The 24508-nt window shown below is 60.8% G+C and overlaps 2 protein-coding genes across 3 annotated transcripts in view; one reads left to right on the top strand and one right to left on the bottom strand.

Moving 5' to 3' along the window:
- The window catches only part of SH3GL1 (SH3 domain containing GRB2 like 1, endophilin A2), a 28975-nt gene extending 14714 nt beyond the window's left edge, over positions 1-14261 (top strand). Inside the window, exons 2-10 of one of the 2 annotated variants that reach the window (XM_039878387.1) lie at positions 8818-8886; positions 9205-9277; positions 10131-10274; positions 10748-10881; positions 11035-11193; positions 11493-11596; positions 12158-12282; positions 12448-12504; positions 13007-14261. In XM_039878387.1, coding sequence (XP_039734321.1) covers positions 8818-8886; positions 9205-9277; positions 10131-10274; positions 10748-10881; positions 11035-11193; positions 11493-11596; positions 12158-12282; positions 12448-12504; positions 13007-13203 — 1062 coding nt within the window. In that variant the 3' untranslated portion in view covers positions 13204-14261. Of the gene's footprint in view, positions 1-8727; positions 8887-9204; positions 9278-10130; positions 10275-10747; positions 10882-11034; positions 11194-11492; positions 11597-12157; positions 12283-12447; positions 12505-13006 lie in introns of those variants that run through there. The other variant, XM_039878386.1, reaches the window with a different exon arrangement.
- Positions 14262-14570: 309 nt separating this feature from the next.
- On the bottom strand, positions 14571-22546 carry MPND (MPN domain containing). Its single transcript, XM_039878379.1, has 13 exons — positions 22123-22546; positions 21745-22025; positions 20768-21004; positions 18297-18429; positions 17820-17904; positions 17542-17638; positions 17176-17248; positions 17018-17094; positions 16694-16862; positions 16521-16591; positions 16274-16363; positions 15590-15682; positions 14571-14765 (listed from the first exon to the last, which is right to left on the bottom strand). The coding sequence occupies exons 1-13, from the start codon at positions 22127-22129 to the stop codon at positions 14679-14681; spliced, it is 1500 nt and encodes a 499-aa protein (XP_039734313.1). The 5' UTR covers positions 22130-22546; the 3' UTR covers positions 14571-14678.
- Positions 22547-24508: the final 1962 nt, after the last annotated feature.

Raw genomic sequence — 24508 nt, 5'->3', positions numbered from 1 at the left:
CCCGTCACCCTGCAAGCCCAGCCGTGTCACCTCTTGTTTCACGCCTCACAGTCACCCACCCACAGATGTACGTGGTGCGGGAGGTTCCGGGCGTCGGGGTGAGACCCCCTCACTGAGCCCCGGGGCCCTTTGGTCCCACCGAGAGCGCGCAGTCGGCCATGCTGGCACAGCATGTGCATGTGTCCCGGCGTGGGGGGCGACATGCGTGTGGAAGTGCGAGTCTCTCGGAGGAGGGCCACCAGCGTGTCGTCCTCCCCCTGACAGAAGGGCTCACACCAGACTGTTCGCACCACCCGCCACCCAGCCACTCGGCAGACCCCACCCACGCCACAGACCCCCACCCGCTCACGCCTCCTTGCCCGGTTCCCCCTCCGGACGGTGTCACGCAGCCGATGGCAGGCTCATGTTTGTGGGGCAGATCACACCCGAGCCCCACAGCACACCGTCGTCGTCACCCCACTTTACAGCTGAGGAAACAGGCCCAGAGGAGTGCACATTCTTGCTTAAAGGCACGGCCAGACGGGCAGAGCCAGCCCCAGTCCCCATTCTGTGATCCGGGCCCCCTCTGCTCCCCCGCGTCCAGCAGTGCCTTGGGGCCTCGGGCACACCTTTGTTTTGGAGAGACAGAGCTGCTGGGCCGCGGGGTCTGCACTCGGGTATTTATGTATCATCTCAACGAGGAGTGATCCCTCGAGCACCTACTGGGTGCCCAGCGTGCTGCCCTGCAAACTCTGTCACTGTGGCCAATACTGCTGCCGACGATGGGGATTTAGTGTTTGGGGACAGTGTATTTGGGGTGGGGAGGCGAGGCTGGCCCCAGTGGAGTTGCTGGGATGACAATGAGCCTTGGTAGGGGGAGGAGGAAGAGGACCCCTGAGAACTGTACTTCTCCACCTGCACCTGAGGGGGGTGCAGTCTGGGTTTGCCCCCACCTCTGGAGCCCGAGCAGAGATGTAAGCGAGCCTGTGTCCGATCCTGTGTCCATACGGCCTGAGTGCGCATCCTCAGGAAGGGAAGGCCCGCCCACTGATGGCTCTAGGGTGGTAGCAGCGGGAGACAGGAGCACTTTGCCCCAGCGCCCACCTGGAACTGCCTGCCCGGCCCTGGCAGCTCCCTCCTCCTTGGCCCTATCGGCTTCCTGGTCTGTGCGCTGAGCTTTGACGGCGATTCTGAGATTCCTTGCAGCTGCTGGTCTCCAGCCGGCACTGCAGTGTAGAAGAGCAAGTGTCCCTAGACAGATGACAGTGCGGCGTGCAGGGCGACAGCACGCTGGCGTCTGACACGTGGCCCTGGCACTCAGCGCCCATCACTGACCCACGGAGAGGGCCGGTGTGCTGCGCCAAGCACTCCCGGGATCGTGACCTACCCAGGTACTGTTGGCAGCCACACCTGAAGAAACTGGTCTCGGTGACTGAGCCACCATGGCCATGAGTCACTTGTCAGCTGAGCCTGTTGTCACCACCTGGTGTGACAGGTGAACAGTGGAACCAGGTGAGGACACATTCCTCAGTGCCCACTCAGAGCTGCTGCCTGGGGCTGTCTGGGGTGGGGGCAGCACCCAGGCCACACCACCCTCCCCCGTGAGCCACAGGGCACCTAAGTGTGTCCCAGCTCCAGCCGGGTGTGTTTTCAGGCCTTTCGGTTCGGTCTTCAGAGCCTGTGTGCCTGTCAGCCTTCCTTTCCTGTGTCCTGTGCTCCCACACTGCAGACATGTCTCTTCCAGGGGCTTCCTCTTGATAAGAAACCAGCCTGCTTGGGGGGTGGGGTCCTCTGGGTGTAAGCCAACCCGGGCCTGACTTGCCCAGATTTGTGGTCTTTTGCATATTTTCCTGAACCTTTGCTCTTTGGTATGGGAGCCAGCCATGGGCAGAGTATGGGCAGAGAGCGGAGAACTGGACTGGCAGCCTCTGGCCAGAGTGCCCGCTTAGCTCGAACTTTCCATAAGCAAGCAGCGTAAAGGAAAGTTTGGGTAGGGGAGTGCTGTCACGCAGCCAGCCCTTGAGGCCCCTGCCCTCCCAGAGCTCAGCCACCATGGTGTGTTGGGATGAGGTCAGGCCCCTGTGCGGTCATGTCAGCTAAGCGCTCCCCGAGTCTCAGATGTCATTCTGAGCGAGAGAGCACCAGTGACAGTCCGGCAGAGGAGGCCGTCAGGCGGTGGGGTGAGCTAGGTGCCTTGGCAGAGCAGAAAACAGAACCTAGCCCAAGGCAGGGTCCAAAGGGAGCAGGAGCTTGAGAGAAGGTACCAGGAGTGACCACTAGGTCACTCCTGCTTAGGTAAGGAGGTAGGCGATGGAGAATCAGGAAGGCTTCCTGGAAGGGACGGCTTCTTCTTAGTTAGGCCTTTAAAAATGGAAGGGGAATTAGAGACGGGGAGACAGCATTTGCGTTCCGGGAGGCAGGGCCCTGGGCTTTGAGGTCGGTCAGGTGCTCACCCTAGCTCGTTATCGTTGGGGTGCTCGTCACCCCTCACCGAGACTGGTACTGGGCACCTGCAGCCTCTTGAGCAGCAGGCTGTGGTCACAGCGTCTGACGCAGAGGTCGTCCTCGTGCCTCCCAGAGGCCAGGCAGCTCTGTGCCCCACAGGACTTCCAAGTCCTGTTGCCCGCTCCTTCCTGAAAGGCTTCTCTTGCGTCAGCTTTGCCGTCGGTAACAGATGAGTTTGCAGAAACAGCGTATCGCTTCTGCACATAAGTGCAGCAGATCCCGCTGCCGGCAGCCCGGACGGTGAGCCCGGCCCGCTGCCAGTCGTGCGGGGCTGGGCGCCCTGCCAGGCAGGCCCCGGGGGATGTATCACCTCATTTGTGTGTGGGTTGGGTGTTTCTTTTTATAAGTTTTCATCTGAAATTGATTTTCCCAGTTAAGTGACGTGCCACACTCCTGCCTCATCCCCAAGCTGAGAAATTAAAGTGCATGAGGCCAGTCAGTGTCTGTCCAGGGACTTCAGCTCTAGTGAGAGATCCACATGTGACTCGTTCCTCGGGGACGAGCCTCAGTCCGTCGCTGGCATCTCAGTCGGGGGTAGAACCCTCTCACTGCCCAGGGTGCTGGCTTGGGTCAGGCCTGCTGCCGGGGGTGTGACCTTGCCCTGTCTGGGACACTCCTGGCCAGGCAGGGCCCAGTCTCCTAGGGGCCCTTGCTCATCCTTAGTCAGCTCCCTCGTGCCCCAGCACCTTGCCAGGCCTGGGCAGTCTCTGAAAACGAGGAAGCAGATCAGAGGGCGGGGCAGCCTTTGGAGTGCCTGATTTAAGACTCGGAGACCAGTTACCTCACCTGTTTGTCTTGGTGTCGCATGCACACCAAGACATACGTAGACATATACACTACACTGCCTGGCCTTGGGCAGCGGGTCTTAGTTGTCCCATTTATAAGGTGGAGACACTTGCCCAGAGGCTGCAACTGGGCCACATGGGCTCTGAAGGTCTTGGCTGGCTCTGTCCCTTCCCGTTGGGGTTTTTAGGGATGACAAAAGGGCTAACAAGGCAGCAGGTCCAAGAAGCTGTGTAGTTTCTGCTGCGTCTCACAGAAACATTGAGGTTCTGGGACCCCTTCTCAGCTCCGCCGGGCTGGCTTCCCCCTGCAAACCATAAGTGCTTCATTCAGAAGCCAGCTTTCCTCAGCTCAGAGAACATGGAGCCCTCCCAGCCCCCAGTGGGGCCCCCACCTTCCCCAACTCCGAGGTTAACCAGGGCACTGGTTAGCCATGAGGGAGCAGTTTTCGTTAAGTGCTTCTGCTTCCTCTTGGGAAGCTCGCTAGCGTCTGAGTGGGAATCTCAGGGCTGCCAGTCCTTAGAGTTGGACCTGGGCCAGTGCTCTCGGTCATAGATGAGGAAGTAGGGAGGGTCCCCAGAGGGGCCGGAACTAGGGTACCTGTTGTCCTGACCCCAGGCCACCGCCCACCACAGCGTGTAGGGCGGATGCCCAGGGCCTAGCCTCTGGGCCACTGGGCCACAACTCAGCCTGTCTCTCCCGCCACCATCCACGGGCAGGGCAGGCCGGGCAGGGTGTGGGTTCCTTGTCACCCCGTCTGCAAGGACCCCTGAGTCACCAGGGGCAAGGGAGGGAGGCACATCCCTCGAACAGGGCTGAGGCCAAGGCCCCTTGCAGCCACCTGTGTCTGCCCAGCCCCCACTCCTCTGGCCCTGTGGTCACATGTGCCCCTAGCTCCGGGCCCTCTCGTGCTATCGTGCTGCATTCTGTTAGCCGCTCCTCTGGGAGGTGAGGAAGGAGCCTGGGCACAGCCCACACCCGCTTCGACCCTGTCCAGGGCATGCGTTCGTGCGGGCGGGGGGCCAGCCACAGTTGGCCCACAGGGCAATTTGGGTGTAGAGCATTGGGCCCACCAGTCAGACGGTATCTGTCCCTCCCATGCATGGTGCCGGGTGACAGCAGAAAGCAACACATGGGGACCTTGTGCCCTGGGAGCTTGCCATCGGTTACTGGTGCTGGGGCCGAAGGTTCTGGACAGACCGGCGAGGAGGTCGCCCAGGGGTCCAGGGGAGGAAAATGATGTGAGTGTGAGCCGGGGGCGGGGGGCGGGCAGAGGGGCTTCTGGGATCTCACAGGGGCCCTCATGAAGGTTTCGGTATTTAAAGCTAGTGTCACAGTCTGGGGTCTCATCAGGAAAACAGTGTGACGGTGACATGAGGGCTGGACCAGGCACTCGTGAAGGTCTGGTGACTTTGCCGTCAGCAAAGAAAAATTGTTCCTTTCAGCCCATGTCTGCAGGGGCAGTTTTCTCTGTGCTCACCCGGAGGGACCCCTGGCTTTAGGTATGGGGACCTGCAGAAGGAGGCCAGAGCGCGAAGCCGGACCTCAGTCATGTCTCAAGGAGCTTTGTCATCTGCTCGCCACTCCATCCTAGTGGTCACTTCGTGATTGTCTTTCACCCGCCATCACCTCTTCCTCGAAAGTCAGTTCTTTCCAGTGGCCGGTACCCACTTTGCTCCCAGTGCCCGAGCCGTTTCCAGCGCGGACTCTTGCATTAAGCCAGACGGGTGACTCTGAGAGGACTTTTCTTGTTTACGGGTTTCCCCCTCATCTCGACAGCGCATGCCAGGCGGGGAAGCAGCAGCTGAGGCTTCACGTGGCAGTCAGCTCAGCGCCGTGCAGACAGAAAGCATGGATCCCCCTGGGCCGGCCCCACTGGAGGAGCTGGGAGCCAGGCAGTCCTGCGATGCGTGTGTGTCAAGAGGCGGGTGGGCTTGAGCCGCCCTGAGATGTGACCTCAATGGCTGGTGCTGCTTGTGGCAGAAAACTACCTAGACTGAGAGAGGCCGGGTCTGACTAAGGCCCCTGTGCCAGACTTCTCCACAGCGACAGCCAGCCCCCCTCCCTTCCCACACCCCCCACCCCAGGTGGGAGACCCCACAGCTGCCTCGTACCTGCAGCCTGGGGGACTTGAGGGTTCTGCTTTTGAGCTGGTTTCTCAGCCACCAGCCCCAGACCCCAGCACCTGCCCTCTCTGCTGAGAGAAGGCCTTGGGCTTCCCTCTGCTGCTGCTGCTGTCAGAACTGACTTCCCAGCAAACCCGGGACACACGCTGTGTCTGTGGGCCGTGTCTGCCCCTTGGGGCCTGAGCCGATGGTCACGGTGCTCAGTTTGAGGTTTCCACCTATAGAGTAACTTTAGAAGCTACTTCCTGGCTGATTATTTCCACCACTCCCGTTCACAGAGCTGCTTTCTAAACTTTTAGCTTTGATCTGAGGTAAAGAGGAAACGTGCCGGGAGGCGTGAAGGGCACCAGCAAACCCCGGGTTGTTTTGGAGTTCCCATTGCGGCGGAGGGAGTTCTGACTCGGGGACACCTCCCTCTGCGGGTTTAACAGGGGGTGAGGACTTACTCCTTCGGTCAACTCAGTGTCTACTGGGGGCTGTGATGGAGTGGGCTTCTCCCTGGCCCCCAGGGCCTGTCTTCCTGCTCACCGTCTCCTTGGGTTGAGGCTTGATGTCCACCCTCTGGTTTCTCCCGGCTGGGCTAGGAGGGTGGCACCTCTCTGTCACCCCTAAGGGTAGTGGCCTGGCCCCACGCCTCTGGCCTTCACCCTTGGGCCCTGTGGGCGCTCTGAGCTGCCTGCAGCCAGTGTCGCCCTCGCCAGCAAGCATTTCATAATCGAGCCACTCACAAGGGCCCTGGCTTTGGAAATTGTCCTGCATATCCTGGTGACACTGGGGGCCATTGAAGGTTTCTGGGCAGGGATGGACATGTCGAGAGCAGGAGGCTTTGGTGCAGCTGGTGCACTGCCTGTTACCTCTCCAGAAGCACGCTTGGCTCACTTTTCCAGAAAGAGTTTGGTTAGCCAAAAAGCGCACCGCCCACGTCTGCCAGCGTCTGAGTCGGGCCTGGGAGCACAAGCAGACAAAGGAGATCGAGAAGGCGGCAGCTTCGTGTGTCGGCCGGGCCCTGCCCGTGTCGTGGGCTGTCTGAGTCACGACACAGGAGACCGTAATGGAAACCCGAGGGGTTGCTCCGAGCTGTTTGGCACGTCCCTCCAGATGGCAGGAGGCTAGCAGGGAGGGGTGCAGCTGCGCCTCGCTCCCCACCCCCTGCCGTCATCCCAGCTCAGGAATTCCTCAGCCCTGCCCAGGGTCATCACGGTTGCCTCCTGGGGCCTCTGCAGTGGGGCGAGGTCTGACGCCTCCCCAGGCCTCGGAGGCCCCACGCCCTTCCGCCTGGGCCCTGCGCAGGCCCCAAGCTTCACCCCATTCCATCGCTGACCAGTCCTCCAGGACAGGGCACGGCACAGGGTGGACCGGCCAGTCTGGCAGGCCTGGTCGCAGCTCACAGTCCCTCCACGTACAGCTCCACGGCCTTTAAATTCGGCCGTCTCTCAGCCCTCGGTTTCCTCATCTGTAATTGGGCGTACTGGACCCTGCAGTGCCATCAAGTAATGTGACAATAAATGACATCATGCCTACACAGAGTGTGCCTACACAGTACCTGGCTCACAATGGACCAGGAACGGTGGCCCTTGCGCCCCCAAACTTGCATCTCAAGCAGAAGACCCTCTTCCAGGCTGGCCCTGCTCTGCCTGCTGGGAACCTACCCGTCTGCTGAGGTCCAGTGTGGCCAGCGCCAGGCTGTGTGGCCCATCTGGCCACGGCCACATCCTGCTGCTGAGCTGGCATGCTAACACCTCCCTGCGGCTGTCACTGCGTTCCTCCCTGCGTCGCTGTTACTTCTGACGTTACTTCTGACGTTTCTGTCTCCCTCACCGGAGAGGCACTCCTTGGGGCCACGACAATCTCCGAGGCCTTGCGTACTGTCCTCCTGCCTCAGGCGTGACTCGTCACATTACAGGGCCGGTGGCTAGGCCTGAACCCTTGAGGCCCTCGGGCTCCCGGGCCGCTGTCTCCGGCTCTCCAGACTGCCCACGAGCGACTCCGCGTCTCCGTGCCTGGTCCCCTTACCTCTGAGGAGGGGGCTGCTCTGTAGCCCGCTGTAGGCAGGGTCACCGTAGCACACTCCCCGAGGGCCAGGGAGAAGTCAGACAGGCGGAGGGCAGGTAGGGAGGCTGTGCCCAGACCCTGGCCCGGGCCAGGAGAGGACAGGGGGCCCAGTGACCCAGTCATTGAGTGCCGCGCATGGCCACCCAGAGTACAGTGGCTAGATGAGGCGCAGGCACGCTGGGCAGGAGGCGTGGCACCCCCATCCCCGCGTTGCGGCCCCAGGCACCCTGAGTGCCAGCTCCTTCCTCCCCCTCTGCCTCCCTTTCGTCCTCCCCCTCCTTCCTCCTTCCCCCCTCAGCAAAGTACACTGTCTGCTCGGTCACGGAGCCTGTACTCCGTCCTGTCCGTTCTCTGGGTCACGTCGATCGGGTTTCACAGCCGAGATGACACAGCGCCGTGGCCCCACTCGCGGGATCCAGCTCACTCCTCCAGCTGCTGCCCAGTGGTCACTGCAGACGCGCCTGCCAATGAGGGGTGGCCGTCGTCCAGCGCCCCTGGGCAGAGGCTTCTCCTTCCTGTTCCCCGCTTTGCTTCTCCGGTGGCTGTTCACAGTCCCTTCTGGGGACTGTCCCACTGCACATTCTCTCCTGTGTGTCAGAGTCCTCGCCGCTCTTCAAAGGCGGCCAAGGTCCAGAACGCTAGAGAGCGTTGGTCCCTCAGCGGGTGGCCGAAGCGGGCAGGGCCCTTCCTGGGAGAGCCGCCCCTTTCAGCGCCCTCGGCCCGGAGGGTGCGGTCTCGAGCACCTGCTTCCCAGCTCAGCCGAGAAGCGTCCCCGCCAGGCAGCAGACTCACTTCCCTCTCTGGTAACCACCGAATTTGAGAACGTTCTGTTTTACCATAAGCAGAAGAAGCGAAACCATCCCGTGAAACACAGCGGAACACCCCAAAACACCTAGGGGAGGCCAGGGTCTTTCCTCGTGAATTCGCTAGCAGAAGCTGGGGGGCAGCTTCTGCCTCTCTCGTGAGGTTCCCTAGGGCATGGTGTGTGACAGAGCATGCCTGGCAGCTCCAGGTGGTGACAGTCCTGGTCTGGGCCCTGCACTAGCCCCAGTACCTTCTCCACCCCCCCACACAGTGGCCCCCCACACCCGTGCCCACCTCCCTCCCGTACCCCCAGAGTGTGGCCACGTCGAGAACCACTGACTTGCAGGGGCACATGGACCCATCTGTTGAAGGAGTGTGTGGATTTGGAGCCGGGACCTCACTCGGCCACCTGTCTTGCCATCGGTGGCCGACTTCATCCCGGGGAAGCCGTCGTGCGTGTTCTGACCCTCCCACCCTCCCACCGGCAGTGGACATGGCTGGAAGGAAACCTGGGGCTTCCTCTTTCTCTCCTGAGACTCACACTCTTCCTCCTCTTTCTGTCCCCCAGCTGGTCAGCGAGAAGGTCGGAGGGGCCGAAGGGACCAAGCTTGATGATGACTTCAAAGAGATGGAGAAGGTAACGGGAGAGGTGGTGTGCCCCTTGAGGCTGGCGCTGTTTACCGGACCCTCCACAGACCCAGTTCTGACAGCCGGGGCCGGGGAGGCACAGGAGGATGGACTGGACAGGTAGCAGGCCTCCCCCGGCCCTGGCAGGCAGCGACGAGGGCGCTGTGCTGAATGATGAGAGGCCAGGCAGCGCCAGAGCAGCGGTAGTTCCTATGCGAGCTCTGAGGCCGGCAGGGGCTGGGGGCTGGGGCAGGGGGTGTCAGGGGCCTGTGGTTGGCCTTGGGCGCCCTGGTGGTTTCGAAACCCCACATGCTGCCTCTCTTTACAGAAGGTGGATGTCACCAGCAAGGCCGTGGTGGAAGTGCTGGCCAGAACCATTGAATACCTGCAGCCCAACCCAGGTAAGGGCGCCAGTTAGCTGCAAGGGGTCTGCCCCGACTCCCCAGCGTCCCTGCCTCATTCAGGACTCGCCTGGTTACCAGAGCATCAGCGGGGAACGTCAGGGCTCACAGAACTGAAATGACCAGGGGCCGGCAGATTTCAGGCACGGCCGGGTCTGGGGGTCCACAGGCGCCCTTTCCACGTTCGCGCGTTTCCTTGCTGCTTTCTTCGTCTGACGGCTTTCAGCCCTCCTGTCGGTCCTAGCCTTAAGTCACCCTGACAGCTAACAGCCCCGTTAACCAGGTGCCTCTCCCTCGTCTGTCGGGCCCCAGCCACACTCCCGCCCTTGGAGCATGCAGTGGGGTCTCCTAGGGTGACAGAGAAGCAGGGGCCTTTCCTTGAGGAAAATCCAAACCCTGGTTCCTGCAGCAGGAGGCAGTGGACGCGGGACAGGCAGCAGACCCAGGCCTGTCCCTGGTGGCCCGTGGTGGACAGACGCGAGTGGGCAGAGGCGCGGGCAAAGCTCCTCCCCCACCCCGGGCAGAGACCGCGCCTGGAGTGCCTGTCCACACCCATACCTGCCCACTACCACTTCTCTGGGGTGCTGCTCCCCAGGCCAAGGTTGGAAGGGTCATGCCCTAGGATGAGGTGGCCCACTGCCCGTGATCCTTAGTGGCCAACGAGAGCAGGGAGGGCAGGCCCACTCCCGTGGCCTGGTCGTCAGCAAGCGTGGCAGCTAGGGACCTCGGGCCAGGGGAGCTCTTTGGGAATAAGTAGGCCCTGGGGGCAGCCGGCCGGCAGTGCTGGCCAAGTGCAGGCCATGTGGCTCCTGGAGAGATCGCCCACGTGCTCACCCGGCCCATTCTATTCCAGCCTCAAGAGCCAAGCTGACGATGCTCAACACGGTGTCCAAGATCCGGGGGCAGGTGAAGAGCCCCGGCTACCCGCAGTCGGAGGGCCTGCTGGGCGAGTGCATGATCCGCCACGGGAAGGAGCTGGGCGGCGAGTCCAACTTCGGTGAGGGCCCGGCAGGGTGGCGTGGGGAGGTGGCCAGGCTGAGGACCAGAGGACCAGAGCTTCCCCACAGTGGCGAGGAGGGCACATCCCTCAGTGGCGCCGGTCTCTTCTAGTGCTGGTTAGTCCCAGGACGAAGGCAGCCGAGGCTCCTGAGGACCCTCTGTGCCCTGCACAGGGGAGTGGGGGTCCCAGCCCCACCTGGGTGCCCAGGCTGAGGGACGGCCCCCGGTGCCATGGCTGGTGCAGAGCAAACCAGGTTCCTCTCAGAGCACGAGAGGACAGACTGCTCGACTCCCGTCACTGCCAGTCTCCAGCCAGTGTGGCTCAGATTTAGGCTTTATGGTCACTTGCTCTAAATTCTCATCCCGGTCCTTGGCTCTAGGGTGTGGGGCTGCTTAGGAGTTGGGGTGTCTTGGCTCCGAAAGCCAAGGCCTCTTGTGACGGTTTGTCCCCTCACCCCTCCTCTTCCACAGGCGACGCCCTGCTGGACGCGGGGGAGTCTATGAAGTGCCTGGCCGAGGTCAAGGACTCCCTGGATATAGAGGTCAAGCAGAACTTCATCGACCCCCTGCAGAACCTGTGCGACAAAGACCTGAAGGAGATCCAGGTACGCCCCCAGCACGCCCTCGGGGGTCCCTCCGTCCTGGGTCCTGGCTTGGCCACCACACACGCTCGCAGTGGGAAGGGACGCATGGCGTTGGGACGGCCCCCCCGGAGGTCCCGGGGCCAGCTGCCGGTGTGACCCTCACCTTGCCCCCAGCACCACCTGAAGAAGCTGGAGGGCCGCCGCCTGGACTTCGACTACAAGAAGAAGCGGCAGGGCAAGATCCCCGACGAGGAGCTGCGCCAGGCCCTGGAGAAGTTCGAGGAGTCCAAGGAGGTGGCCGAGACCAGCATGCACAACCTCCTGGAGACCGACGTACGTCTCTGCGCCCGGGGCCACCCTGGGGAGCCCCTAAAACGAGCCCAGCGGGGGCTCAGTGCCTGCTTGGGGCGTGAAGGGAAGGAAGAGGGAATGAGAACCAGAGGGGAGCAGTGACCAGCTCCCTGAAGCCTTGGGGTCTCTTTCGAGCCCTTCACCCTCCTCCAGCTGCAGCTGAAGGGTCAGCTCGGCCCCTGTTCCTGGAGCGGTCTGGGAAGGGGCCCCGCAGGAGGCAGCCTGGAGGCGAGGGCCAGAGGGGGGCCTCTCTTCAGTCCCGCTGCTCTGCTCACTTGCAGATCGAGCAGGTGAGCCAGCTCTCGGCCCTGGTGGACGCCCAGCTGGACTACCACCGGCAGGCCGTGCAGATCCTGGATGAGCTGGCCAACAAGCTCAAGCGACGGTGAGCCCCTTCCTGCTCCGTGCTGTGGGGCTTCCTGAAACCTGGAGTCGCTACTGCAGATTCCCAGGCGGTCCCTGGACGCCCCGTGCACCTCCCCCCACAGCCCAGTGCTGCTGGGAACGGCTCCAAAGCCTGGGGGCTGGCTTTTCATAAACTCTCCAGGCTGTGTGGGTGGGAGTCAGGGTCGCAGGAGGGAGCAGGACCTCTTCTGGCTCGTCCTGGTCCCCAAAGGAGAGGGCTAGAGTGACCCGAGGGTGGGAGGCAGTCTGGGGTGGGGAGGTCTACCCCTCCTCCACTTTCGGTCTCCTGCACGCACTTGGGGCAGAAAAGGGGAGCCTCGGGTAGCAGTGGTTCCCTGGTGGGGCCAGGTGGGATTCCATGGGACACAGCCAACTGGCCCAAGTCTGGGAAGCCGGCCTGGGGAGTCTCCTCACAGCTTCCCCAGGGCTCCCCGCCCACGTGGCAGCAGCACCAACAGCTGGGGGGCAGGTTCCTTGGCCTTGGCACTGAGAGCTCAGGAACAGGCCTTATGGCTGCTGACACCCGTGCCTTCACCGGCAGGATGCGGGAAGCCTCTTCGCGCCCCAGGCGGGAATACAAGCCCAAGGCCCGGGAACCCTTCGACCTGGGAGAGCCTGAGCAGTCCAACGGGGGCCTCCCCTGCGCCCCCACCCCCAGCCTCACAGGTAACAGCCAGCGAAGGGCTGCGTGGCCCCAGGGCCTAGCCACTCTCTCCAGACCGTGGGGCTGGGTAGCCCCCACCCTCCCTCTGCGAAAGGGACCCAGGGATGGGACCGGCCACCACCCCAGAGCTCTCAGCTCACCTCCCTCTGTGCTCTGTCTGCGAGCAGCTTCGTCGTCCTTCCGATCTTCCGACAAGCCCATCCGGACCCCCAGCAGGAGCATGCGTGAGTGTCCCCTGCCTCAGTATACAGCACTGCCTTTGTCTGTTCTGGAAGGCTCTTTCTCACTCCCCTTCTCCGGTAGAAGTGGGTGCCCGCTGTGGTCAGTCCTCCCAGCCCCTCGCGAGCCGGGAAGGAGCCGGGCACCAGGTAGCCTATCCCTGCCTTTCTGGGCCTTGGCCTCCCCGTGTACACAGGGCACCCACCGGCTCCAGGCTGAGTGGCACCCTGAGGGCAGTAGGCCCTGTCTTCCTAAATCCACTGGGCATTCCCCGCTCCTCCCACGAGCATGGTGGTGACCTCTCGTAGAACCCTTGCCATCTTCATGTCACTTGCTCCCTCCCCGCAACCCAGGGAACAAGACAAAGGAGTGGCTCTCCTTGGGGACACTAGGCACAGCAGGGCCCGGTGGGGCCTGGCTGTCTCGCCCTGCACAGCGGTAGAGCCCAGGGAGCCTCGTGCTCAAGCTGCACCCCTAGACCTTACCCCTACCCCCTGCCCACCCCAGCGCCCCTGGACCAGCCAAGCTGCAAGGCGCTGTATGATTTTGAGCCCGAGAACGACGGGGAGCTGGGCTTCCACGAGGGCGACATCATCACGCTGACCAACCAGATCGACGAGAACTGGTACGAGGGCATGCTCCACGGGCAGTCGGGCTTCTTCCCCCTCAGCTACGTGGAGGTGCTGGTGCCGCTGCCTCAGTGACCCGCCGGCCCGCCCGCCCTGCCGTGCGCGTCACCTGCGTCCCACTGCCCGGGGCGCCCCTGGGGTGGCAGGGCCAGCGGGCGGCCAGCGGCCCGTTTACACTGTGCTCGCCCATCGCAGTGGGGGGCTCCCGCCCCACGCCAGGCGGCTGTCTGGGGTCCGCCGCCCTGAGGGGCTCACACTAAGGTGCTCTTAGAAACACTAACCCCCTCCCCAGGACTGGCTCTGGGTGCCTACCCCCCCACACCACCCGTCCACACTGGAGCCCGTCCACCCTGACCCGCCCGTATTGGGCAGGGCCTGAAAGTCTGCGATGGGGTGGTCTGCGCAGGGCCCCTGGCCGAGACTCACCGCCCTGCTTTTAAATTCCCCTGTCACATGTCCCCACGCCCCTCCACACCCACAGATGCCACCTCCATGGGAGGGCCTCACCCAGGGGTCCTCAGGCCCGGCCCCTAAGACAGATGTTCTCTTCAGCTGCAGGCTGAGCCCTAACCCCCAGCCAGCTACCCTCCCCCACCCCCCCCAGCCAAGCACATGGAGCGTTTCTGTCTGGCACAAACTGTCACCAGCTGCACACACACACTGACACAGGACCCTGGGAGCCCCCGTCTCCTCTCTGCCGAAGGTCAAACACAAAAGTTTTGATGAGTGTCCCCAGACCTCTGGCTGCCGGGGCCATCCTGAGAGAGCCACAGGGTCTCCCCCGGCCAGAGCTGGCTGCCATCCCCCATCGACAGTGTCCCCAGCTGTCTCTCCGGACCAAGGCAGGCAGCTGTCCAGACCGGCAGGGCCGGGCCCTGGGTCTGCTCCCCTTGCCTGACCTGCAGCTGGCTTAATGGGGGACTCAGGGCCTGCTTCACATTCCCTTCCTCTGGTGACCCTGCACAGCCCCCAGGACACCAAGTTCTGCTTGTCCCTGAGGTCCCCCTCACCACCGTTACAGGAGGGAGGCACAGGCACCCCAGCCAAGATGAGCAGAGTGGCCTCGGTCACAATCTAGGGCAAATGGAAATGTACTCTGATTTTTTAAGTATTAAATGTCTCTTTCTACAGTCTCTTGCCTGGTTGTGGTGCAGGGCGGGGCCTTCCCGAGGGGATCCCTGGTCAGGGTGGGGCCTGTGCAGCCACCCACCCCCGCTCTCCACCCAGAGCCTACTCCCAGTGTGGGCACTGGCCCCACAGTGAGCCAGGAGGGGTGGCCATCATTTACCCAGTCACCAAGGTGGGAAATTATGTCCCTAAGACACTCCTTCCCATAGCCACAGCCCCAAGCAGGGGCAGGGCTGAGGTGGGACCCAGACTGGCCACACGTGGCTGCCCAAAGATGAGTGCTGGCGGACCCCCACCCCACGGTGACACGTGCCTGGGCTGCTTGCTTCTCTTTATTATCTGAGCCTGCCATCATGCAACCCGGTCACACGGAGTGGAGTGGCAGCCCCTAACCCATTCCAGTTTTACCCGGGCCGGTGGCTTCAGCTCCCTTGCTTGAGGACGCTGTAGACCTGCTCCAGCACGTGGCACAGGCCCTGGTCCTTGGGTGTCCTGCTGGCCAGGGAGATCTGAAACAAGGAGGACTGGCGTCTCAGAACTGCTCGGAGGTCCCGGCCTGGCCCCACCCCCACTCCTGCCCCCCAAGGCCCAAGTGCTGCTGCCCAAAGGGGCTGGCCTAACCAAGGTACAGGCGACGACCCTAAAGCGATGCTTTTTAATAAGGAACACATTAACCAAAGGCCCAGCTGACTAATTGTGTGGAGCGGGGGTCGGGGGGGGGCCCGCACTTTCCAAACCTGCCGTCACCAGAACCTGGATCCCACACACACAGGCCAGGGGCCACCCAGCTCTAGGGCCTCCAAAGGCAGCAGACGGCCACCGCCACCCAGTGCCAGAGTTGGACATGACCAAGGACAACTTTAAGCCCTGGTCACTTTTAAGTTTGAATGAAACAAGCAAGTGTGTAAAACCGCGTTTCTCTGCATGAGAGAGTAGAGTATGTCTTCTGAGAGTGATTTTCAGGCAAGAAATAAGACACTGGGGAGGGTGCCAGGCCTCATAAATGTCCTAATACTGTGGGGCCAGCGAGCACGTTCGCAACACCAGTGGCTCCTAAGGCTGTAAACTAGGTCTGAACCCCTCCCGCACTCCGTGGGCAAATGAAACGTCTGTGGGGCTTTCATATTTTCATGCGCATTTGGATGATTTTCCCGCCCCACCCCTGTGTGATAAATCAGGCTTTGGCAGCGTTAGTTTCCAGCTGAAATACTTTTGTACAAAACAAGTTAGGAAATCGCTGCTTCCCAGACTGCTCATGATAGAGTCTTAGGGGCTCCCTAAGAATCATCTTCCTCCAGGAGGGGTTCGCATGGACTTGGGGCAGGAGTCGTACCTTCAGCTTGTCCAGGTAGGTGTGCTCCTGATTCCAGGGCTCCTGGAACCTCACGAGGTCAGGGGCACCCTTGTAGAACTCCACCAGCAGCATCTAGGGGACCGGGCGTTGGTGAGACCCTCTCCCTCCCCGCTGCCCGCACCAAGCACTGGGGATGCAGGCCGGGTGCAGCATGACCCGGTACCACTCGCCAAAAGACCAGGAGAAAAGGGAGCTCAGCGGAGGCCCTGGGAGAGGACAACGCACCCCGACCCGAGGCCAAGGGGGGCCACCGAACATGATTCTCCACACACCAGGCCTGACATCACCCCCTGCTTTAGCCTCATCCTAGTAATGCTCGTGAAATCACGGTGTAACGCACTAGCTGTTTTTCAAATGCCTGTTGAACCATAGGCATTAAAAAACGTCAGGGTAAGGCCTGCAGCCCTCCGTGTGCCTCCACTCGGAGAAGCAGTGGCAGGTGTAGAGGCCCGAGGTGTCCCAGAACAGCTAGGGGCAGGTGGGTGCGCAGGGTGAGGGAGGGGCCGCAGCTAGGACCTGGGGCGGGATCCTCAGAGCCACAGGTGTGGCACACTCAGCCATGCCTTCCTGAGTCCTACTATGTCCTGTAAGTCCCGCTGGGCGCTTTCCGCCCCACCCACCCCTCCATAGGGGGCGCCCATTCCCGCCCAGGAGTGAGCTCACCATCTCATGAAGGATGTCGTTAGTCAGGAAGTTGTCCTGGACGTAAGCCATCTCCACGTCCATGGGGATGCCGTAGTCACTCGGCCTTTGCTGGTAGGAACACCAGCTGGTCACCACTGGCCACCCTAAGTCCCCCATCCCATGACAGCAGGGGCCAGTGGGCCCCACGTGCCCGGCCCCAACGCACTAGCCGCCAGTCCACGGCCCACACACAGCGCCCTTGGCCTCCCCCGGCAGCGCCACCTACCTCCGGCGGCGGCATCACCCAGAAGGGTGAGATCTTGGACTCCGGGCCCGGGTTGCCAGAGTAGTACGGGGCTGCCGAGGAGAGAAAGCGGGTGGGCCTGGGGGGCTCCGTGACGCAGGAGACGCGCAGGAGACGCGCAGGAGATGCGCACGCACCCCCGGCCCGGGACTCACAGCACAGCAGGGCGAGGCAGGGCTGGAAGCCGTTGCTGGAGCCCTGCAGCCGGAGCTGGTAGTCCATCTGCACGTCGATGTCCTGAAGCGATGGCAGTGCCGGGCCGTGCGGGTGGCTGTGGTACCAGCCCACCAGGGACAGGCCCCGCAGCAGCAGGCTCTGGTAGATCTGGGGCAGAAGGGCAGCTGGGCGTGCGGCCGGGGCTCACACACACACACTCACTCGCACACTTCGCTCTCTGCTGGCGGCTGGGACGCGGGAGCCAGGACAGCTGTGTCGACCCCAGCCCTCCCCAGAAGGCCCCGTCCGGCGTGCCCCCTCACCTCCTCCTCCATGGTGGCGGCAGTGTCTGCATCCCCCAGCCGGCTGCGACAGGGGAAGGCTCGCAGCACCGTGAGCACTGCACAGAGGCGGGGACAAGGCGTGGACATCGAGCCCCCGACCCAAACAGCGCCCTCCCCACGGGGCCGCAGATACCCACTCTGGCTGTTAATGTCCCAGCGGCCTCCCAGGTATCCCACGACCTCGCTGCGAGTCAGGTGACTGTGAAAGTCCTGGGGAGGAGGGACATGGCTTCGCTCGTGCTCAGGCTTCACTCGGCCCCAACACCATCCTGGGGGCCAGGGCGCTTGTGACATGCAGGGGTTCAGCCTGCCCCATTCCTTCATTCAAACATTGATTGAGCACGCACTGTTTACCAATAGTGAACAAAGCAGACAAGGCCCCTCCCACACCAAGTTCACATCCCAGGGCACCCCTCCCTCCCAGGTACTCCAGCCCCCCTGCCCTGGTCTAGGGGAGGGAGGGCTCTGGCCCCCAAGGGACAAAGTGGGAGCCGGGCACCCACCAGCAGGAACAGCACGTTGCTGGAGATGGCCACGTTGAACGGCTGGAACTTGTTGATGGCTGCAAAGGATGTTACTTCCACCAGGGTGTGGGGGTTCCTGTAGGAGCCAGAGGGTCCCCAGTTTCAGAAACCCCCAGGCTGCCTCCTCAGCGCTCTCCCCAGCCAGCTCTGAGAATCTGAGGCCTCACGTCCCCTCTACCCCCCGTTCTTGCTCCCCCCAGGCTGGCAAGAGGTCCTGCAGGCCGGGAGAGGCGCGGGGGGCATGGGGCGTATCTGACCTGGCGGAGTCGCGACTGCCCAGTACGCAGTACCGCACTGGCACCCGGATCTTGCTTTCCGCCCGCTTCCCCGGGGGCGTGGCCTCTGCGAGGCGGAGGTAAGGAAAAAAGGTAGCGTCAGTCCCCAGAAAAACTCCAGAAGCAGCCTTAAAAAGAAGCCACCGGGACTGGGAAATCAGGTGGCGGGGGCGACAAATCGGACAGAGAATTCAAAATCAGATGAAAGGCTCAGGAAATCAGGGTTGGGGGAGGGGCGATCGGGCATCAGGATTAGAAATCAGGCAACAGAGCAAAGAAATCCTGTTGGGGAACAAGGAGGTCAGGCGACATGGTGAAGACCCCTGGCAGCCCATAAAGAAGTCGGGCAGTGAAAGTGAAGTTAGGCAGCAGGGCTAGGCCGTCAGCCAGACACCTGGGGTCAGCCCTGTCCCCAGCCTCCTCCGCCCGCCCTGCCCCCCCTCTCCCCCTGCCTCTCACCCTGGTGGGCAGGCTCCGAGGGGCCCTTCACAGGAGGTCTCCGACCCTTGTCCTCCGCCGAGACCCCTGCCAGAACCTCCTCCTCCTCTTCCTCCATCAGCAGCTCCTCCTCCTCCCCTTCGCTGGCCGGGCTCTGGCGGGACAGGCGTGGGGACAGCGGCGAGACCCTCACCTGGGTGTCCCCCGCCGTCCCTACCAAGTTCCACCAGAACTCAGGCTGGCCTGAGCCTCAGGTCCCTGCCGTTGCTCCAGGTGACCACTAGAGGGAGAGCGTGAGCAGAGGCGGCTCACGGCTCTGCCCGCGGCACAGGCCTGAGCTCCTCCTACATGGCTGAACAAGCTGTGTGACTTCAGGCGAGCGCCTTAACCTCTCCGAGCTCCATGGTCCTCTGTAAAACGGCACAGTGACCTTTAGTCCAATACGGTTGGCGCCAGGGGGAAACGACTTAACGCCTGAAGAGAATTTAGCATCTGCCCTGTTGTTCCATCCACTGAGCAAGCACGTACTTTGCGTGGATTATTTTATTCTCCCAATAACTTCTGCTCTCGCCTAAAGTTCCCTAGCCAAGGTGACCTCTCTGTGACCAAAGCCGACAGCCACATCTCAGTCACTGGGAGCAGCAGCATCTGACCTGGCCAGTCGCCCCTCCTCCTGGGAACCCCTCAGGTTTCCTCCCACCTCTCTAGGATCCCCCCAGTCTCTCCCCTTCCTGCCCAGGGCTTGATCCTGGGGTCTGTTCCCTCCCCGACTCACGCTCCTCCAGGCAACCTGTTCCGCTCTCCTGGCTCCAACCTCGCCTACGCCCGGCAACACACACAGTCCTGCCTCCACCCCCCGGGCTCGCCTGAACGCCAGACTCAGGGTCCCGCTGTCCCTCAACGTCTCCACGCAGGGGTATTCACAGAGACCTCACACTCAATATGGCCATGATGCGCCCCCACGAACCCCCCAAACCTGCTGCTCCCAAATCCCCGCATCTCCAATGGGGGTAACCCCATCCACCCACTTGCTCAGAACAAAACTCTTAACACCAACATCCGCCAAATCCCATCAGATCCACTTTCAAAATTAGCCAAAACCTGCTCACTTCTTCCCCACCTCAGTGACCGGCCTGGTTTGCCCCGTCATCACCTACCTGGACCCGCAGCAGCCATCTGCACCCTAGTCCCCTCAGTCTGTCCTCCCCGCAGTAGCCACCAGAGGGCGGCGGTGAGCACCGAGTCAGGCCTCATTCTCCCGAGGGCTTCCACCACCCGGAGGTAAAAACCCAAGTCCTCCCCTGGCCCACAAGACCCTGCACGACCTGTCTCAGGCCTTTCCCGCCTTCCCCTCCCCTCCTCCCTCTCTCTGCTCCAGCCACAAACACCTCCTGCTGTTCCTCCAGCATACCAGGCAAGGTCCTGCCTCAGTTCCTGTGCATGTGCTGTTTTCCAGATACCCTCGTGGCTCCCTACTTCCCCTCCCTTAGTTCTCTGCTCAAATGTCACCTTCTCAGTGAGGCTTTCTCTGACCACCCTGTTTCCCCACCCCCTACTCCCATCCCTCCTTCAGACATTCTATAAGATGGCCTTATTTATTTTCTTTATCTCCCCATGAGGGCAGAGATTATTCTATTCGCTCTCTGCTCTATCTCCAGCACCTAGAACAGCGCCTGACACACAGTTGGCGTTTACAAAAAATGCTTGCAGAATGAATGGCCCTATCACATGGTGTGAGGGTTAGTTTTGTATGTCAACTTGGCTAGGCCCTGCTACCCACTTATTTAATCAAAGACTAGTCTGTGAATTACTGTGAAGTCATCTGGTAGATGTGGTTCACACCTACAGTAAATTGACTTTCAATGAAGATTACTTGTGATAATGTGGGTGGGCTGCATCCAACCGGTTGAAAAGCCTAAAGAGCAAAAACTGAGGTTTCCCAGAAAAGAAAGAATTCTGCCTCAAGACTGCAGCATCGACTCCTGCCTGAGTCTCCAGCCTGCCAGCGGCCCTACAGATTTCAGACTTGCCAGCCAGATATATACACGTACATCTAATCTATCCCAATACGTCTAATGCACGTGGTACTGTTATCATTTCCATTTTACATATGACGAAGACTAAGGACCCGGAGATGGTCCTTGGCCAAGTTTACCCGGCTGGTGAACATTCAAGGAACAGCTATTACTATCATGGCATTCAAGATCTTTCCAGATCTGGTTCCTGCCAGGGTCTCCAGCACCCTCAGCTACCCAACACAGCTGAACCGCTGGCTGCATCAGCTAATCATGGTTCCCTAATCAGCATGTGTGGCTTCGTGCCTACACAGCTTCGCATACGCCATTCCCTCCCTCTGGAAAGCTCTTCCCTCCATCTTGCCCTCTTGGACTCCTGCTCATCCCTCAAGGTCCCGGCTCCAATGTCCTCTCTCTGGCAACTTCTGTTGGACGATGAGTCAGGGAGAGCTTGCTCCAGGAGGCCGAAAGACGTACCTCATCGGCGGCAGCTGCAGGCACATGGAGCTGGTGTCGTCGGAGCCAGGCGGCTTTGTACTTGTCCAGTTTCTGGCCCTTGTATTTGACGGAGGCCCAGCCACAGCCTGATTTCTTGGCTGGGTTTACCAGCTTCTTGCAGTGGGTGGCCCAGGCGCTGGGGGAGTTGAACACCTGCCCCGTCTCCTGCCACACGATCCTCCCGTCCGGCTGCAGGTCCCCCACGAACTTCTTCCCCTGCAGCGAGAGTGGGCTGGTACCCGCCAGGGTCCCTCCTCCGGGAAGTCCTCCTTGATCCCATGCTAATCCCAGGGCTTGGCACCCACTTCCCACTACAGCACCCCTTCCAGGAAGCCTTCCGTCTTAGGTGCCTCCCAGTACCTGTATGTCCACTGTCACAGTCCTGATCAGCTTGGATATAAACTGCCCAGTTATGTGTCTGTCCCTCCCTCACCTCAATGGACTGTGAATCCCCAAAGGGCAGGCACAGGGTCTGTCTTGATCACTGCTGTGACCCCAACACTCAATACACAGCCTGGCACACAGCGGGTGCTCAGTTCACAAACTGCACCATCCACGAACCAAACAACAACAACAATAACAGTAATAACAGCAAACAGCGCTTACTATGTAGCAGGCACCTTGCTGAGCGCTTTATTCATGTAATCCTCATACCACCCCATGGGAGAAACAAATCCCATTCTACAGATGACAAAACTAGAATACTGAGAAGTTGAGCGAGGTCACACAGCCAAGAAAGCAGTGGTGTCCTCTCTGAGCCTCAGTTTCTCCTTGGTGGAATGTGGTGTTTGGTGAACGAAGTCTTCCCGCCCAGAAGGGTTCGTGCTTGGTCTGGATGCTCCGTGCCTCAGTCTCCCCTCCCCGCTCCCACGCTCGGCCTGCTGCAAGGGCGCTCTGGACCTCGTTGTCCCCTCCTTGTCCCAGCTGGGATGGGATGGGGGGTGGGGGGCGCTCACCAAGTAGTAGATAGACAGCACGCCGGCGCCGGGCTCCAGCTGCGCGTCTTTGAGGAGCACCCGCAGCGTGACCGCGCGCCTGGTGAGCGCGCCCCCGGGGCCGCCGCAGCCCCCCGTTCCGGCCCCGCTGCCGCTGAGGCTGCCGCCGCTGCCGCCGCCACCACAGCTGCGCGCTCCACTTGCTCCCGCCCGCCGCTCGGGGTCCTCGGCCTCCGCCTCGTCTTCATCCTCATCCGGCGCCTCTTCGCCCGCGCCACCCGCCGGGGACAGCGGCTCCGGAGCTGTGGGCAGCGACAGGTTGCAGCAGGGCCGCGCGCCCCCAGTCGGTCCAACCACCCCCGCCCGCGTCTCGCCGGCCCCGGGCCGGGCCCGCTGTACCTGCCATGGCCGCTCCGCCCCGCGCCCTGCAAGCTCTTTCTTCCCGGCACGTGACGCGGCTCCGCCCCGTGGGGAGAAGGCGCCCCAGCCATTGGCCGCCGCCGGTGGGCGGGTGGGGGGCTCGACCCGCTGGCGAGCGGGGAAACTGAGGCCCAGGACTTCTGCTTTCTGGAGACTAGCGGCTCCACCCGAGGCCACAGCCTATAGTATTGAAAGCCTCGGGCGGGGAGGCACGGAGGACTCAGTCCGCTAGGGCGATCAGGAAAACAGGTCCATGGCCACGATTCTTTAGGGACCAACAGGCCTCGGCCGTTGAGACCAGGGGAAAAACTGAGGCCGGGGAGAAAAAGCCACTGCATCCTGGGGGCCAGAATGGGAAGCAGCCCCGCGCCGCAAACCTACAGTGCCCAAGCTAGGAGGCAGTCTCTAAAGAGTTAATTTCCATCCTCCCGGGCCCTCGGCTGATTCCACAATTGGACCAGAGTGGAATCTGCCAGCCAATTATAGAGGGTTCATTTCATCTTCAACCAATAAGCAGTAGCCGTTGAATCTTCTCTAACCAATCACTGTTAAACTGCTGAGTCTGCCGAACTCCGACTGAGCCAATAGAAAGCCGTCCTCCCGACCAATCAGCAGAAGCCCTCAGTAGAAGTCGGTCCTCAACCAGCCAATCAGCTACCGGGTCAAAACCTGCCCCTTGGGTCTGGTGCAGCCACACCCTCTGCGCGCGCGGACGCGTAGGCGGAGCCAGTCTGGGTGTTAGCGGGATGACAGCAAATCTCTCCTTTGTCCCTCGCCCCTGTCCCGGGACCTTTGCTCCGTGACGCAGCACCCCCCCTCCCATCGCTGGGATTCCCCAGCCATCCAGCAGGAGCCATTGGCTGGACTTAGACACGGATGGGTTTACCAGGACCCCAGTCTGGAAGAGGAGACAGGACACTGGAGACGGGGTTGTCCAGCCAGAGTAGTGGGAATTAGACTGGACCTGGCTCCAAATCCTGCTCCTTCACTTCCCAGCTCTGTGACTTTGGCCAAGTAGTTCCACCTCTCAGTTTCCCTGTTGGGGATAATTATTCCACTTCGAGGAACAGGACTTGACATGTAGTAAAACCTGGAAAAAATGTGAATTAATTTTTGTCCAGCCCAAGCCTCCTTCTGGAGTCCTCCAACATCCCACTGGGGGTCTAGCCACCAACTGGGCATTGCCTAGCCCCCACGCTCTGTTTATTCCTCCAGGTCTTTGTCCACTTTCAGTTCCGCTCTCTTCCCAAACCCACAGCCGGACCTCCAGCCTCTCCCAGCTGGTCCCTGGCTACCTCCTTGAGCCTCAGGCCTCCATACTCACCCCATCCATCTCCCACCCTGGCCTCAGAAGGATCTTTCTAAAATGCAACTATAACCACCTCCCCCACTCTAAATCCTCCTATGGCTCCCCATTGCCTTTGATAATTCAAACTAATTGCTGTGACCTTGTTAATTATTTATGGCACCCTTTTATGGCAGGTATTATCAACTTTAGCGGACAGTTCAGATAAACAGATTTCCCAGAATCCCACAGCTCTCCAGTGGATTCCAAAGGCTACTCTTTGCTAGTTGTCCAAGCAGCCTCGTCCTATAACTATGAAGGACACTGAATGTGTAATTTAAAAATTCCGGAAAAAGAAATCTCCAGGTCCAGATGAAGACTTCTACCAAAGGCTCAAAGAATTAACGTTTACATAACTTCTTCCAGAAAACCGAAGAGGAGGGAATACTTCCCAATTCATTTGATGAAGCTAGCACTAATTAAATACCAAAACCAGATAAGGAGAGGCCAAAGAGAGAAAACTATAGACCACATCCCTCATGAACAGAGACACAAAAATCCTTCACAAAATATTAGAAAATAGAATTCGGTAATATACAAGAATTCTACACCATGACCGAGTGGAGTTTATTCTGGGATGCAAGGCCGGTTCCCTATTCAAAAATCAATATTATCCACCGTATTTTACAGGCTGTGGTGGGTAGAATAATGGTTTCTTGAGAGTGTCCTTGCCCTAATCCCCAGAACCTGTGATTACGTCAGGTTAGCTGGTGAAGGGAATTTAAGGTTACAGATGGAATTAAAGTTGTCAATCAGCTGACTTTAAAATAGGGGAGGATCCTGGATTCTCCAGGTGGTCCCAGTGTAATCACGAGGGCCCTTAAAAGTGGAAGAGAGTCGGGGAGAAGAGACAGTGGAAGTTCAGACTGATCTGATCTGAGGATTCTACCTGCATAGCTGGCTTTGTAGATGGAGAAAGTGGACATGAGCCAGGGAATGTGGGAAGCCTCGAGAAGCTGGAAAAGGAAAGGAAACATCCATCCCTTTGAGCCGCCAGCAAGGAACACAACCCTTGCGACA

The sequence above is a fragment of the Pteropus medius genome, unplaced genomic scaffold, assembly GCF_902729225.1.
Source record: "Pteropus medius unplaced genomic scaffold, Ma_sr-lr_union100, whole genome shotgun sequence".
NCBI lineage: Eukaryota > Metazoa > Chordata > Mammalia > Chiroptera > Pteropodidae > Pteropus > Pteropus medius.
The sequence above is the reverse complement of the archived record's forward strand: the minus strand, read 5'-3'. Positions and strand labels throughout refer to the sequence as shown.